The sequence below is a fragment of the Hydra vulgaris genome, chromosome 09 (assembly GCF_038396675.1).
Source record: "Hydra vulgaris chromosome 09, alternate assembly HydraT2T_AEP".
NCBI classification, from domain to species: domain Eukaryota; kingdom Metazoa; phylum Cnidaria; class Hydrozoa; order Anthoathecata; family Hydridae; genus Hydra; species Hydra vulgaris.
In genome coordinates, this window is record NC_088928.1 from 27,900,001 (window position 1) to 27,915,574 (window position 15,574).

At 27.3% G+C, this 15,574-nt stretch overlaps 1 protein-coding gene across 1 annotated transcript in view; it reads left to right on the forward strand.

The window, feature by feature from the left end:
* LOC100211966 (uncharacterized) overlaps nt 1-15,574 on the forward strand; it is a 92,950-nt gene that overhangs the window by 41,610 nt on the left and 35,766 nt on the right. Inside the window, exons 4-6 of the mRNA XM_065805234.1 lie at nt 5,662-5,813; nt 8,725-9,239; nt 12,300-12,458. Coding sequence (XP_065661306.1) covers nt 5,662-5,813; nt 8,725-9,239; nt 12,300-12,458 — 826 coding nt within the window. The remainder of the gene's footprint in view (nt 1-5,661; nt 5,814-8,724; nt 9,240-12,299; nt 12,459-15,574) is intronic.

Consider the following 15,574-nt stretch of genomic DNA (forward strand, 5'->3'; position numbering starts at 1 on the left):
TTAAAAAATAGTTGTTTTTTATCAAATATAAATATAAAAACAAACTAATTTTTTTATTTATTTATAAAAATTGTAATGTTATCAATATTTTGTAAATCCACCCTTTACTGCTATAACAGCTTCTGCTCTCCGTGGTATGCTGTCAATGCATTTCTGTGCCAATTCTTTTATGTTTTTCAATAAGCTGGGTTTTATTTGTCACCAGTTCTTTTGAAGAAACCTCCCGTTTTAATAGCTTCCGCAGATTTTCTATAAGATTAAGATCCGGGGAATTTTCTGGCTAATCCAGCAGTGGAATTTTTTTCTCTCCAAGAAACTTTTTAATGGATTTTGCCGTATGGCATGGGGCAGAATCTTGCATAAATATAAATTTGCCATCTGGAAACCATTCCCAGACTTGAGGAATGATCTTTTGCTCTAAAACTTCTTTGTATTGGTCCTGCCTCATTGTCCCTTGGACTATGTAAAGCCTTACCGTACCCTTACCACATATAACCGACCACACCATAATTGACAATGGATGTTTTACTGTCTCGATAATGCAGTCTAGATTAAATTTTTCACCTACCCTTTGTCGTCCAAGATCTGAAACGTGGATTCATCAGAAAAGCACAGCTGAAAAAAAAAGTTTCAAAAAATGTTAGTCTTTCATTAATCTAAAGAAAATCGAGAAATAAAGCAGAAAATGACACGTTTAAGAAATAAATACCTTTCTCCAATCATCTGTTGTCTTATTGTTGTTTTTTTTAGCCCATTTCAGTCTTTTATCCTTCATGGCAGGCGTTAATTTTGGTTTTTTCGCAGGACAGTAACACTTAAAGCCTAACTCATCTAAGCGTCTCCTGACTGTGCGATCACTAATATTAATTCTAGCATCTTTAATCAATGTTGTGATTATTTTTCTGGGTTTCTTTCTATTCTCCAAGCAATTATTCCTGATAATTCTCTCAGATCTTGGCGTTGTAAGGCGTTTTCCTTTTTACAGAGTCTGGATATAGGGTTTTCGCCATTTTTTGTTTTTGATGCTATTCTTTGCACAATCTGCCTAGAAACGCCAATTCTTCTTGAAATTTCTCGTTGAGAATAGTTAGTGTTGCTTAAAAGTGACATTATTTCACTTTTTTTTACAAACATTTACATCTTTTTTTTACCCATTGTCAGAAACTTTAAAAAATTTAAAAGACAAATAAACACACTACAAAAGGATGTAAAAGAAAATTAAAAAAGTTGAAATAATGTATATTTTTGGAAAAACTACTTTCAAAGAAGTCTTTCACTTAATAAAACACTTGAAAAATTAAAATTTTGAAAAATAGTCAAGCTTCGGCACTCTACAATGGTAACTGAACACAATTTCACGGTTTTAATTGTCAAAACATGCAAAATACAGTGTTGCTAGCAACCAAATATTGTTGCCTACACAATAATTTGTAATAATGTCGTAAATAATTATGAAAAATTGTGAATTTTACGTTTAAAAGGTGAATTAATGCTGACAATATAACAAAAAACGTGATAGCCCTATTTCAATGGCCACCCACTGTATACATCTTTATATATATATATATATATATATATATATATATATAATATATATATATATATATATATATATATATATATATATACATATACACATACACACATATACCTATACACACAGATATACACACATACGTACACATGCACATATATGTACACACACATATATACACATATGTATACATATACCTACACATGCATACGCACATACACATACAATCATTGTACAAGGATGGCAAAAAGGCTGTAGATAAATCTTTAGGAATAAAAAAAGTATTTAAAAAAATATATGAGAGTATTTTTTAATAAGAATATTAAGTGATATATTGCTTTTGTTGAGGTTGTTATTCTAATAGCTATCCAAAAAGTGTTTTTTTAATTTATTGATATATCGAGTTTCCAGTTTTAAAAGTATTAGGGAGATTGTTCTATATCTTGGTGCATTGATGTTTAATTGATTCGCTGCCCATCTTTATTGTCCTAGTATGTTCTACAAAGATATTGTTGCATGAAGAGGATCTTAGGAAGTGAGAATGTTTGTTACATATTTGAAAGAAAAAGTTCCTAAAGGATCTTTTTTTGTAAGGAAAACAATAACAAATAAAAGCTATAACAAGAGAATTAAAATGAGTATATTAACTGCTCTCTAATAAATAATTGATGGTTTGATGATTAAAATAAATATTCTAGAACAATCTTCAAGTCAAATGGCAACAGTTTCATCCAAAGATTTTGTAATAAGATTTTGCATTTTAGAAAAACAAAATGATGAGAAGAAGGAAATCATTGATGTTCTAGAAAATGAATTTGCTAAATTACGAAGTTTAGTAAATAGCACAAATAATATGGTATTGTTAGTGCTGGTAATACATGGTCTAGTATTGTTACAGGTGTTTACAATACTAGACCATGTATTACCATTGACCATGTATCATCTTCATATTTGAATAAATATGAAGATGATAAAAGTAAAATAAGTAAAATCATTAAAAATTTGAGTTTAAATAGTGTTCAAACCAACAGAATCATACAATCAAGGCCTAAAGATTTAAGCAAACCACCACTAGTAATTGTTGAATTTAATAGTCGAGAAACATGCAATCTAATTTTATAGAACGCAAGAAAATTAAAGGGAAGTATTGATTTTCATAACATGTTTATAAATCCAGATTTAACAGATGCACAGAGGATTTTACAAAAGCAATTGAGGGATAAGTGAATAAATGAAAATAGTAGCAGTAATGATCCAGATTTTTACTATGGTACTAGATCCAATAAGGTTGTTAAGTTAAAAAAGACTTAATAGCAATCACTAAATGCAAATACATCTTCCACCTTTGAAATTAAAGTTAACCAATTCTTTTGATTTTTCTTTCCAAAGTGATAATCAAAGTATTTTAAATCAGAATACTATAGAAGTTAATGTTACAAATGCAATTAATGTTGGGCGCTCCAATATCCAATTACAAAATATCAGTGAGATTCGATAAAATGTTGGTACACACACCCAACTTTGCTCAATAATAAATGGTTCCTATTTGAATCACGTATACAAAATGATGATCCAGATACTATTTTTGTAATAGAAACATGATGGACACTACAGTTGTTAACATATTTGATGTTAACGACTGTAGTGTCCGTCATGTTTCTATCAATGAAATCAATGAAATTAGCCTCAAGCTGAATGACCAAAATCTATTTAAGCATACTTGTGTGTGGTGATTTTAATTATCCAGAAATAACATGGGATTACATTGGTATAGCATCAATATCAGGACCTGATCATTCAGATGCTCATATTTTTGCTGATCTATTTTTAGTAGATCTATTATACTAGATCCAACATTTCAGCTTAGTGAAGGTATTTTAACAAGTTTTAGATCTAATTTTGTCTGAATCACCAGTTAGAGTTTTCAATATTAATTACAATGAGCCAATCAGCGCAAAAAAAAAAAAACATTTAGTTTTAACGTGGAACTTTTATTTAAATGATAAAATCAATCAAATTTATCAAATGTTTGTTTGAATTATAAACAAGGTTTTGAATTATAAATAAATTGGCATATATTTTTCACAAACTGAATGGGAAAAAGTTTTCAATTAGGATGATATTGAAAAACATCTTATAAAAGATTTTTGGATTGTGCAAATGAATGCTATGTTGCTGCAATGCAATTTTTAAGTAAAAGTAAAACTTGATATATGTTTTAAGTAAAACTGTAAAACTGTAAAACTTGATATATGTTTTAAGATTACATAACTTGAAGTTTACATAAGTTAGATATTTGCAAACACTTTTGATTGCATTTTTTTATAAAAAGTGCTGTAACTATTTCTTGCCATTTTTTTGGTTGCAATGGCTGACAAGAGTTTTGTGTCAAACACGCATCCCTTTTAATAAGTTCAGCATTAATGTAAAGCAATTGCATTTTTATTGATATTGTTGATATTACAGGTCTTGTTTTAAAGCATAAACTGGCGGGCATATGCGCTAAGCTATTTAACATAAGCGTAAAGCCACATATGCCTTTTTTTATCATTTTTAATATTTAAACAAGTCTAAAGGTATCTTTTAAGCTGTATGATAAAAGAAGTTAATGTTATAAAAACCACTTAAAAAGTTTGAATGACAATTATGTAAAAAAAATTTGCATAAAAATTAGGTTTGATATTCACACCATTTACAAATGTAATAAGTTAAAAAAAATAAGTTAAAAAAATAAGTTAAAAAAGAAACTTTTATTTTTCTAACTTTTCCATCAAAAATGTTCAGCAAAAGAAAAAATCATAAAAGAAAAAAATTAAAAAAACTTTTATTTATCGACTTGCATTAGCAAGAACATTTACTTAGACAATTTCTTATAACAAACAATAAAAATAATTACTGAATTTTTTAATAAAATTAAAAAACGAAACAAAAAGTTATTAGCTAAAAAATAGTTTACATTAAATTTTATTTTATATTTTCTTATTTTTGATATTTTAATTTTTTTGTTTGTTTATTTTATTATAATAAGTATTTTATCAAAAAAATGAAAAAACATTATAAACTTAAAACAACATCTTTTAAAGAGTTTATTTTTTATAATTAAAAAAATTTCTTTTATGGATATGACTCTATTATTATTATTTTTGCTTGAATTTTCGCTTGCAATCAAAAGCAATGTAATTCTTGCAATGTCTTTGTTTATATTTATAATTTTTATTTTGTGAAAAATAGCAGTTTAGAAAAAATTTTATAAAAGTTACATCAGCTTTATATGCAATATCAAAAAAGTGATAACAGAAATTTCCTTATAATTTAGAAAGATTTTGAATAAAAAAATTATTTGAATAAAATAAAACTAGATTTTTTTTTCTCGATTTTCCTTCCTTTTTCTATTTTTTTACAAAAAAATAAATTCCTTGTAAACATGTTATAACTTATAAGATGGCATTAAAGTTATTTATAAAGCGTATATTTAACTCTTTTGCTATAAGGCAAGTGAAAGCACAAAAGTTTAAATTTTTTAATAAGTAATTCTTGGAACTTAAATCTTTGTTTGTTACAAAAAAAGCGCTGATAAAGTAATTAACTTGAGTTTTTTTCTTTGCAACAAGTAATATTTTTTGTTTGTTAATAAAATTTTAAAAGTAAAAAATCATTATTTGCAAAATTGCAATTTTAAGAAATAATGAAAAAAATAAGATATTTTAATTCAATTATACAAATGTGGTGAAAAGAAAAGAATTATTTATATTATATGATAATAAAAAATGTAATATTAAATTTAATTATCTAATATTAAAAACAAAACAAAAATTGAAACAAAATAGACATCCCACAATATGTACATTTAGAAAATAACACTCCTAGATTTGTTTTTCTTAATTAGTAAAATAAACTTGTTTTGCTGTAATTTGTTTTATTGTGATAGTTAAAGAAATTAATGTCCTTAGATAAAAAAAAAAATAAAGATAGTTTTATGATGCCAAAATCACAAAGAGCTTAAGAGCTAAGCCGTTTTTTATTTAAAACAAGGCCTGTATTATACTGTATTGTAATCAGGCGTCAAGTGAAAACTCTTTTTTCACTTAACATCTTTTTTCTCTTAAATTTTATGATATTCTCTTAAGGCTGAGAATTAGACCAAGAGTGCTGCTTGGTGTTTCTAAAGTTAATACAGAAACCAAGGTTTGTGGACAAAATATAAAGATTCCAATATGTATTGCACCATCTGCTATGCAAAAAATGGCACATTCCGATGGCGAAATTGGTGTTGCAAAAGGTAAATAATTTTTTTTAATAAATTTTGATAATTTCATAAAACAGTCGGGTTAATTTCAAACTCCTCAATATTTCTAAATACCATAACTGGTATTTACTAATGTATATCCAACTATTGGAAAAGAAAATTCAAACCTGGGGAACAACCCTGACGGTCGCTCTGGTCCACATTGATCTACACTTAGCTCTAAAAGAAAAAATAAAAAGAATATGGAAGATTTCCGCCGAATGTGAAACTTTTACAAAAAAAATAGCAACATGCAACTCAAAACGTCAGGAGGTGATCAATGAACTGGTTATTAATTACCTTTCTGGCAACCCACCAAAAATCAAAGTGTACAACCTGAATGAATAACTCAGCTGGCCATTCTTTTGGCTCAAGGCTCAAGTCCTAATAAGATTAACGATTCCAAAAGGAAGATAGAGTTCAATTGGTGGTACAACATCTAAAAAAAGCACTGAGTTGTCTGTATTGATCAACAATAAATGATAAACATTTGCAAAATTTTTTGCAAAACATCTGCAGTGTAAATCTGAGTCATTAGCAATAAACTCTGCATATTTTTATTTTCAATGTGTCAACAGGCTTGGAATGCGAATTGACATCATAATATGACTACGCAATTACTATTTGATTTTGGAAACTTGACGACGGCTGTTAAAATGTTTTAAAAATTTGTATACAGTTTAAAAATGTGCTGAAAAAATTAACTTAACTATGAAGAAACTTAACAAAAAAACTTATCGTAAAAGAAGCATATAAATTTTTGTAAAAAAAACAACGTGAAATAAAATAAAAATAACTTAAAACAAAAATAAAAAAACTAAAACTAAAACTTAACTAAAATAAATAATAAACTGTAACGATAATGTTTAATAAATGCACACTTTTAAAAATTAAAAAAAAAAAGATTCTTAACAATTCTTCACATTAACATAAACAAAAGAAAAAATAGTTAAATTGTTTATTTAAAAAGTTGATATAATTTTTTTTTATTTAAAGACATTTATTATAAAAAATATATATTATATATATTTATATATACTAATACTAGTATATACTTGTATAAATTTTAAAAAAATATATTTATTATTCATTAGTATTTTAATATAAAATCATTAGCAGTGATTTTTTACTTTATTTAAATGTGTTTTAATAATATAAAAACATAAGAAACAAAGAGCAAAGTTATTTAATTAAAACGGCTTTCAACAAAGTCTTTTTTATTTCTTCTCAACAAAATCATTCTTTTTTTTGAGTGAATTAACTTTAATGATTCTTATATAAAGTTTATTAAAGAGACTACTGTTTTGCTAATATAAAAATGTTAGTAAAGAAAAATGTGTCGCAGTTATTTATTTTCATCGTAATTAAAAACCAATTTTTTTAGCGCGTTTGTTAAAAACCATGTTTAAATCATCAAAACAAAATATTGTTTACATGGTCATATAAAGACTTGAAATTGCACGTCTTCCTGGCCAAGCCTGTGTCAAAAGATCTTAGAGATCCACATTCTGATAGGTTGTTGGAATTGACATTACAACAGCAGCAAGCATGAATGAATGGGATTGGCTTCCACCAATAATATTGGCCATTTTTAGATCACATGAAATGTAAAATGCCACGCCGTTCACTTGAATAACATTCATCTACCCTTTAGCATTCTTGTACGTTTCAAGTAGATTTTCAACAATTGCATCAATGAGCTGACGTTTAACACTTGTGTCTCGAGCTATTGAATCTGTTAACATTGAGCTATTGAATCAACATCGAGCTATTGAATCTGTTAACATTTTTTGTTGAGAACAACTTGTTTCATCACTCTTGTAAGTTACCTTAGCCAAGTTCCTTTTCAAAAATGATATTCTGTCATCTATTCCAAGTTTGTCAAATTGTTTGTAGCTGTAATTTCAGTCCAACAGCACCTTATTAGCTAAATCCTCCTAGTTTTTGTCATGAACAAGTTTTTGTTCTTCAGTTTCTTCTTTTGTAGTTGCAAAGTTGACAACTGAAAACTGACAACTAAATGCTTTCCCGCAGTGTCAAATTTTTGGTTGAAACCTTTTTCAACCAGTCGAGTTCCTGTTGCTTTGTTGAGAGTTGAAACAAGAAAATCTTTTGCCTTTATCACAGCAAATGCAATATGCTTTTCTACAACTTGATTTTTCTTGACCAAATCATGCAAGTTTTAGTGTCTTTTGCGATCATACAGGAATGATTGGAACCTTGAGCTATAATTGACAAACAATGCTTTTTTGAAAACATCTTTTTTCTGTTAATGGAAAGGATAGATTTAAGTTTCAGGCTTAGAAGATATTCTATCTTTAGAATTTTTATTGTGTGCCTTTGGTCCTAAAGAATACTTTTCCTTTAGTTTAAGCTTTCCAATTAGGCAAATAATACACCAGATGTTTGTGTCAACGGTTTGATAACTATCGTATAGTGGTGGTAATGAGCACAAATAACAAATGCATTTTTTTTTTGTAAAACAGTACATTACCATAATCTGATGTCAATTATTTATTTTTTTTACACATGAGGTAAATATGAAACACTCAAACTACTACAATAAAATAATAATGTTAATTGTTTAAGTTTAAGAAAATAATATTTGGGAAATTTTATGGTAATTTTACAAAAACATATGTTTGCCCTTTGTTGATTGTAAATTTGAAAGGGTGTGTTTAACCAAAAGTGTTCATAAAATGATTAGATTGTTCTCTAAGTTAAGTATATTTATTTTTAAATTATAAGTTTTGCTGCTAAAACATCTTTAACATGTAAAAAAAAAACTTGCATTAAAATTCAGTTTTACATAGAAATCTGAAAATGTATTTAGTATGCATGTATGAAAAAGCAAATGTATATATTATGCAAAATTTTTTATGAAAATTTTAAAATAATACTTTAGCTGTTGCTTCGTTTGGTACGAGTATGGGAGTGAGCACCTTTTCAACAACTTCCTATGAAGACATATCAGCAGCAGCACCAAATGCAGTTTTACTAATGCAACTATATGTTTATAAGGATAAAGAACTATCTAAATGGTTGATTCAAAGAGCTGAAAAGGCTGGTTATAAAGCAATTTTATTTACAGTTGATGCTCCAAAACTTGGTCAACGAATTGCAGATGTTCGTCATAAATTTAAGCTACCCGATCATCTTCAATTAGCAAATCTAAAAGGATATGATGGTCACCAAATTTCTAGTGAAAATAGTTCTGGTTTAATGGAATATGTAAATAAACAAATAGATCCAAGCATTAATTGGGATTCTATAAAGTGGATTCAATCGATAACCAGCTTACCTATTTTTTTGAAGGGCATCTTGACGAAAGAAGACGCTATTGAATCTTTAAAGTATGACATTCAAGGCATTATTGTTTCAAATCATGGTGGAAGACAATTGGATGGATGTCCTGCAACAGTAATAATATTTATTCTTTAATTCTTATTTTTTTGTTTTTTTAACATCATATTCTTATGACTGACATGCATTATTGATATCCAGATACTTATGCATTTGTATATCCAAAAATTCTATTTTTATATAACATTTCAAATTTTGTTTTAATTTAACTTAAGATTGTTTAAAAAAAAATTCTTAGTATTTTTCTTCGACATTTGTTGATGGTATAGATAAAAACCATCAAAGGTATATACCTATACCAAGAAAAATTCCTAGGTAAATACCTATACTTTTTGTGTATTTAAAGTTTTTTTTTTATAAATAAAGTATGCATTGCTAAATCTTTTTATAAATAAAGTATGCATTGCTAAATCTGCAAAATGTTGCTTTTTTAGATTTTGGTATTTTTGTATCTAAAATTGTAAGAACAACTAATATTGTGAGAAACATGTAACATGTAAACTCAGAAAGTTTGATGTTTGTAGAAATTAAGATTTCATTTTAATCATTTTAATAATAAAAAATTTGGTTCATAATTAATAAAAAACACAATACTGCAGTAAAAAAGGACTTCTCTACAAATATACAATTAAACATAAAGTTTGTAAAGCTTTAATATTTTTGAAGAAGTAATATAAAATAGAGAAAAGTAAATGTAATAAAAAATGACTTAAAATATTATGAAAAAATTAAAAAATCTTACCTTACTGTTAAAGAAAACTGGGAAAAAGTTGATTAAAAAAAAACATTCAAATTGATACACAAAGATTAAATTAATTGGCTAATACAAATAAGTTTACAAAAAAATGAAAAAGTTAAAACACTAAATTTTGTTCATAAAATAAACTTTTGAAAATAATAAAATGCACCAAATCCAAAAGTCAAACAAAACATTACAAACTCTAACATTGTCATAGATAATATGTTTGAATTATGCTAACCAATTAAAAGTAATAATATTATAATAAAATATATTATTATAATAAAATAAAATATATAATATACAAATTTTATGCATACAAATTTTATACAATCAAAACTTATAAATACATAAAAAGATATAAAAATATAAACTTATAAAAATTACTTGTGAAAAGTTAGGATATAAAAAAAGTTAAAATCTTATAACAAGTATGACAAATATTTTGTTTATTAATAGATTAACATAAGATAATAGATAAACAATAGTAAACAACAGATAATCAATAGGTAATAGATAAATAATAGATAATCAAAAGATATACAAATGATAACACTGATAAAAAATTAAAATTTTTGTGTGGAAATCTTTTTAACTAGGTGGTTTTTTAAGACAAATTAAATATGCTGATTTCAAATATGCAGACCATTTTTCACCATCACGTCAAGTTGTAAAGATGTTTGGGTTCAAATCTTTAGTATTTGGGGTAAAGTTCCTAATATTGTTGAAAAAAAAGTTATTCAAAAGTATGTCATTCAGTATGGTTGCATCCTTTTTTAAAAAAAAAAAATCTGATTCACTTGCAACAAGGCTGTAAGCAACCACTCCACGGAAATTATTAGAAAACGAAGAATAGAGTTATAGAGCAAGGAAACAGTTGACAGAAGACTTAAAAAGTTGTAGTTTGTATGAGTCATGAAAACATGATGATGGGAGAGAGTTCTAAAGGGTTGAAGTGTAAGGAAAAAAACTAGATGAATAAAAGTTTTTTTGAACATGCAATGTCAGATACAGTAAAAGAATGAGACTTTGCTGAATGACGAGTCAAGCAAGAATGAGTTTTGGTTGATGGAACTAAAGATGGTAGATCAATTGCGCAGCAATTTTGACAGTATTTATAGAAATGAGAAGTGGATGCAATTTTAGGATGATGCCAGAGAGATTCAAGATTGGCAAATAGAGCAGGTCCAACTATGTTTACAATGTATTTTTGAACCTTGTCTAGAAAAAAAAAGTATTATTAAAAGAACCAGCCCAAAAATAACATCAGTATTTCATACAGGGGCTAATAAGAGATTTGCAAATGTAGAGAATGGAGTCAGGAGCAAGAAAATGGCAAACAATAAAGAGAAGCAACCCTAGCAGATGCTATTTTAGCAATCAATTGTATATACAGTTTCCATGAGAAATCAGTAGTGAACAATAATCCAAGATGATGTAAAGTAGAAGACTCAGTTAAGATATTGCCATTCATCAATATAAGAATGTCGACAGTATTGCGTTAGTTGTTTGGAACAAATGACTGAATTTTTTTGGAGTTAAAATTTACACGCCACTGCAAGCCCCAATCTGTTACAGAAGTGAGAACAGATTCAAGACGGGCTGGCTGTTCTAAGATATCAAAAAGAAAAGCTTTTTAATATCTTAGAACAGTTTTTAAAATCTTTCAGTCACAACAATTAACAAGTCAACTGTAGAGCAAGAGGATCGTAAACTGTAATGATTGTCTGACAGTAAGTCATTTGAATCAAGATGTGATATTAGAAAGTTGATCAATATCTTTTAGACCTTGTTAATAACAGATAGAAGAATGATCAAATGATAGTTGGGTAATACGGTCAGAATGATAAAAAAATAATTACGATTATATCTAGCAGCTATACAAGAAGGTGAAAACCATAGAGTAGAATAAGGCTTGACTTGGAACCGACAAGAAGGAATAAACACTTCCATTTCTACGTGGATTTAGGAGGTTAGGTAGAAGGTGCATTTATTAGCGGAGAGAGAAAAGACATTAGCCCAAAGACTTTCACAAAGAAAATCACAAAAAGAATCCCAGTCAGCTTTAGAATAGTAGTAAGTAGATGATAGGGTGAGTCAGAGGATGATTTCAATTTGATGAGTGCAGTGCCATCAGGTTGTCTAACACCTTGCATAACCCATTATTTAATAGAAATCTAATTGCTTTGCATTTAATACATGCAAATGTAATTTTATCTTTATTTTTATATTTGGAATAAAAAATTTAAAACTAGTAAAATTTTTTTTGAATTTATTTTAATTTAAATTTTATTTCACAAGTTTTAGCAGTTTTGTTGCTATTGATGTTTTTTTTTTTAATTACAAAATTTAACTTTTATGATGTTTTATGACTTTAGATTGAAGCATTGCCTGAAATTGTAAAAGCTGTTAATGGGAAGATAGATGTTTATTTGGATGGTGGCATACGCAGAGGCACTGATATATTTAAGGCACTGGCTCTTGGTGCTAAAGCTGTGTTTATTGGCAGACCAGCATTATGGGGCTTGGCTTATAATGTAGGTTTTTTTATTTACATACAAAAATTAACACAATGAATTTATAACAATTTCTTCATGGTAAACTATTTATTTTACATTAAAGAATATTTGTATTTTTATGGTTTTACTTATAAGCCTTGTATTATATTGGTATCACTTATAGGTCTGTTATAACAGATTTTTTAGAAATTTTTATCAACCTAAACACTAACTAGATTTTAATTCATTCTTTTTATACAATATTATTTTTTAGTTAAAAAAAAAACAAAAATAATTTTTGGGTGGTTGCTCCTTTAAATAAAAAGTGTTCTTAGTAGAACTCTAGGAAGGTGCAAAATCTAAGAAGTAGAACTATAGGAAGCTTTGTCTATAGTGCCCTTCTCGGCCTTGGGGAAATGAATTAACTAAAAAAAAACATAAAACTATTTTATACAAATTTCTGCTCTCCGAGTAGCATTCTTACTGCTTGCAAATGATTCATTTCATATTGCCTAGCCCTATCTTTTTCATTTCTTTGTCCTCATTTGGGTTCAAAATAATTTCTTCTCTCAAAGCAGCATTTTTTACATTTCACAGATGTTTATTTCATCTGGCCTAGCTCTTTTTCTTTCATTTCTGAGATGATCATTTTAATTTCACCTTAGAGAATTTATTACTTCTTCTTGACTCCTTTTTGATCCATTTCAATTTTACTATTATGATTAGACATATTATTAGTAGTAACAAATTCTTAAAATTGTCATTTCTATAAAAATATTCTAAAGTGAACAAAATAATAAAACGAATAACTATCATTAATCACTGTTATTTAAAGAAAGGAAAATAATTTAAATAACTAAAGACAAAAACTTATTTTGTAAAGAGATAAAAAACAAAGCAAATCATAGTCAATCAAAATATATTAAATATTATACATTTCTTTTTTTTTAAAAATAATATTTTTTTAAATTAATTAAACTTCTGTAACTACATATATAGATATATTTATATCTATATAATATATAAACCTCTACAATTTACTTCATTAGATTATCAACTAGTTTATTATTATTATTATTATGATACATTTAGTAACATTTTTTGATAATTTAAAGCTGAAAATTTTTTTTTTTGTTATCAATTTTAAATGTAAAATGTGTGTAAAATATTATTAGTAAATAAATTTAAAATATTTGTAGTAATCAAAATAAAATAACAATAGTATTATAAATTATTTTTGAAAAATATAATTTTTACATTTTTAGAATTTATTAAAATATATATATATATATATTGGGGTTGGCCAAAATCTAAAAAATTTGAAAATTACACGTGGCTGCATAAAAAGTTGTTCCTTACCATATAAAAATTATTATTGTAAAAAAAAAGTTTTCGAGGATGTTTCCAGGTACTGCCACATTTTATTTAAAGAATCATGTTTTTACGCAAAAATATCACTACAAAAAATTAGGTGATGTGGGATTGGCAAACATTTAGCATCTATTCCAAATGTTTAAAATGCTTTAATTATCACACAAAATATATTTTAACATTAAAAAACGAATCATTTATTCAATATAACCAAGGTACTATCTGGTGCAGTGATGCATGGTATAATGAAAATTGTTATTTGAATTGAACAAAGTCAGAGAATAACTCTTTCTTATTGAAATTACCTACACGTTTTCTATGATTTTCAACGACTTCTATTATTTTGTTTCGTACTTCCTCATCCTAAAATTAGCCAAACATTCTGTATAAAACATCTGAATAAAATCTTAAATACTTTTTTAAAATACCTTTGTCTCACCTTTGTGAGTATCTGAAGATAATCCGAACATAACTTGATTCCTCACTCTGCAACATTGTTTGTAACCTTGACTGTTTTAATAAAATGTTTCATCTTTAAAAAGTTTCCATCTTTCTCCCATACTGAAGTAGGAAGTTTGAGCCATTTACTGTTATCGTTTAATTTATGAAATAGCAACCAAGATCTTTTCCCAATATATGACAATAACTCTGAGTTCTTGTGAATAGATGGAAGATTAGGTTTTCCAGAGTTGATAGCAAGTGGCTTTCCCGCATTTATCATTTTTAACGTAATATTAACCTTTTCTTTAGCAGAAACCTTATTAGAAAACAGACTGAAGACTGACACTTCCTCAGTTAGATATATGAGTGCCTGTTAAGAACTTCTTGAGCTTTCTGAGCTGCATTAGAGAAGCTTGAGATCTGCCCCAGAGCACCTAGACCATTGTATAAATGAATATCGTTAATTGGTGCATCAGAGCCTTTTGTTGCTTCTAACCAAGCTTTAACATATAAAAAAGATTTTTAACTTTGCTACATCAGAATCGAGTAAATCTTCTTTAAAGATGAACATCTTTGGTGCATATAAACCTGTGGAGCAAATCCATCTGGCATGATGATTTGCTCCACAGGTTTTCCAGATTTTAGGTTCTGGTCCGCCTAAAAGATAAAGTGCTAACTCTGCAGCTTCCTTATAATCACCTCGGCGATACTTACATTTTACTTGTTTCTCTAAGAACACACGAGTTTTGTCTGCTTTCGTTTCAAGGAAAGAATTTTCAAGATCTAGAAACCTGTTTTTTAGTGGAGCCTTCTCTGCGCAAATCCATTCTGGTTGAAAATCTTTGAAATCTATATTATAATTTTTTTTTCTTTTTTAAATAAGAAGTTCCAAAATGTTTCCAAGATCAATTCTAAAATGTGATGGCGAAAAGCCAGCCAAAGAAGGGTTTTCATTGATTTACAATCCTCTAAAAGAGTTGCAGCTCCATTTTTAATTCCTGTATTACATGCAGTCGTATCAAAAACCTGGGCAACAATGTTGGCTTTGAGATCCCATTTCTCTAAGTCTTCCAAGATTCCTTTCCAAATAGAAAGTCCTGTACCAGACTGTAAGGTTTTATTGATAATATTTTTCCTTCAACGCAATCAGGAAAACCACTGACTAAAACAGTTAAATACTCAAACCTTTGCCCTTAGATTTGTTTTAAATGTTTTCCATCCTAATGAAGTGTCAAATAATCTGATTAAATCTTATTTTGAAATTCTGTTATTATTTTCCTTGCCATTACTTACCTATTTAGCTTTTTTGATCTTCTTATAGTATTTATTGAAAGGGTAACATC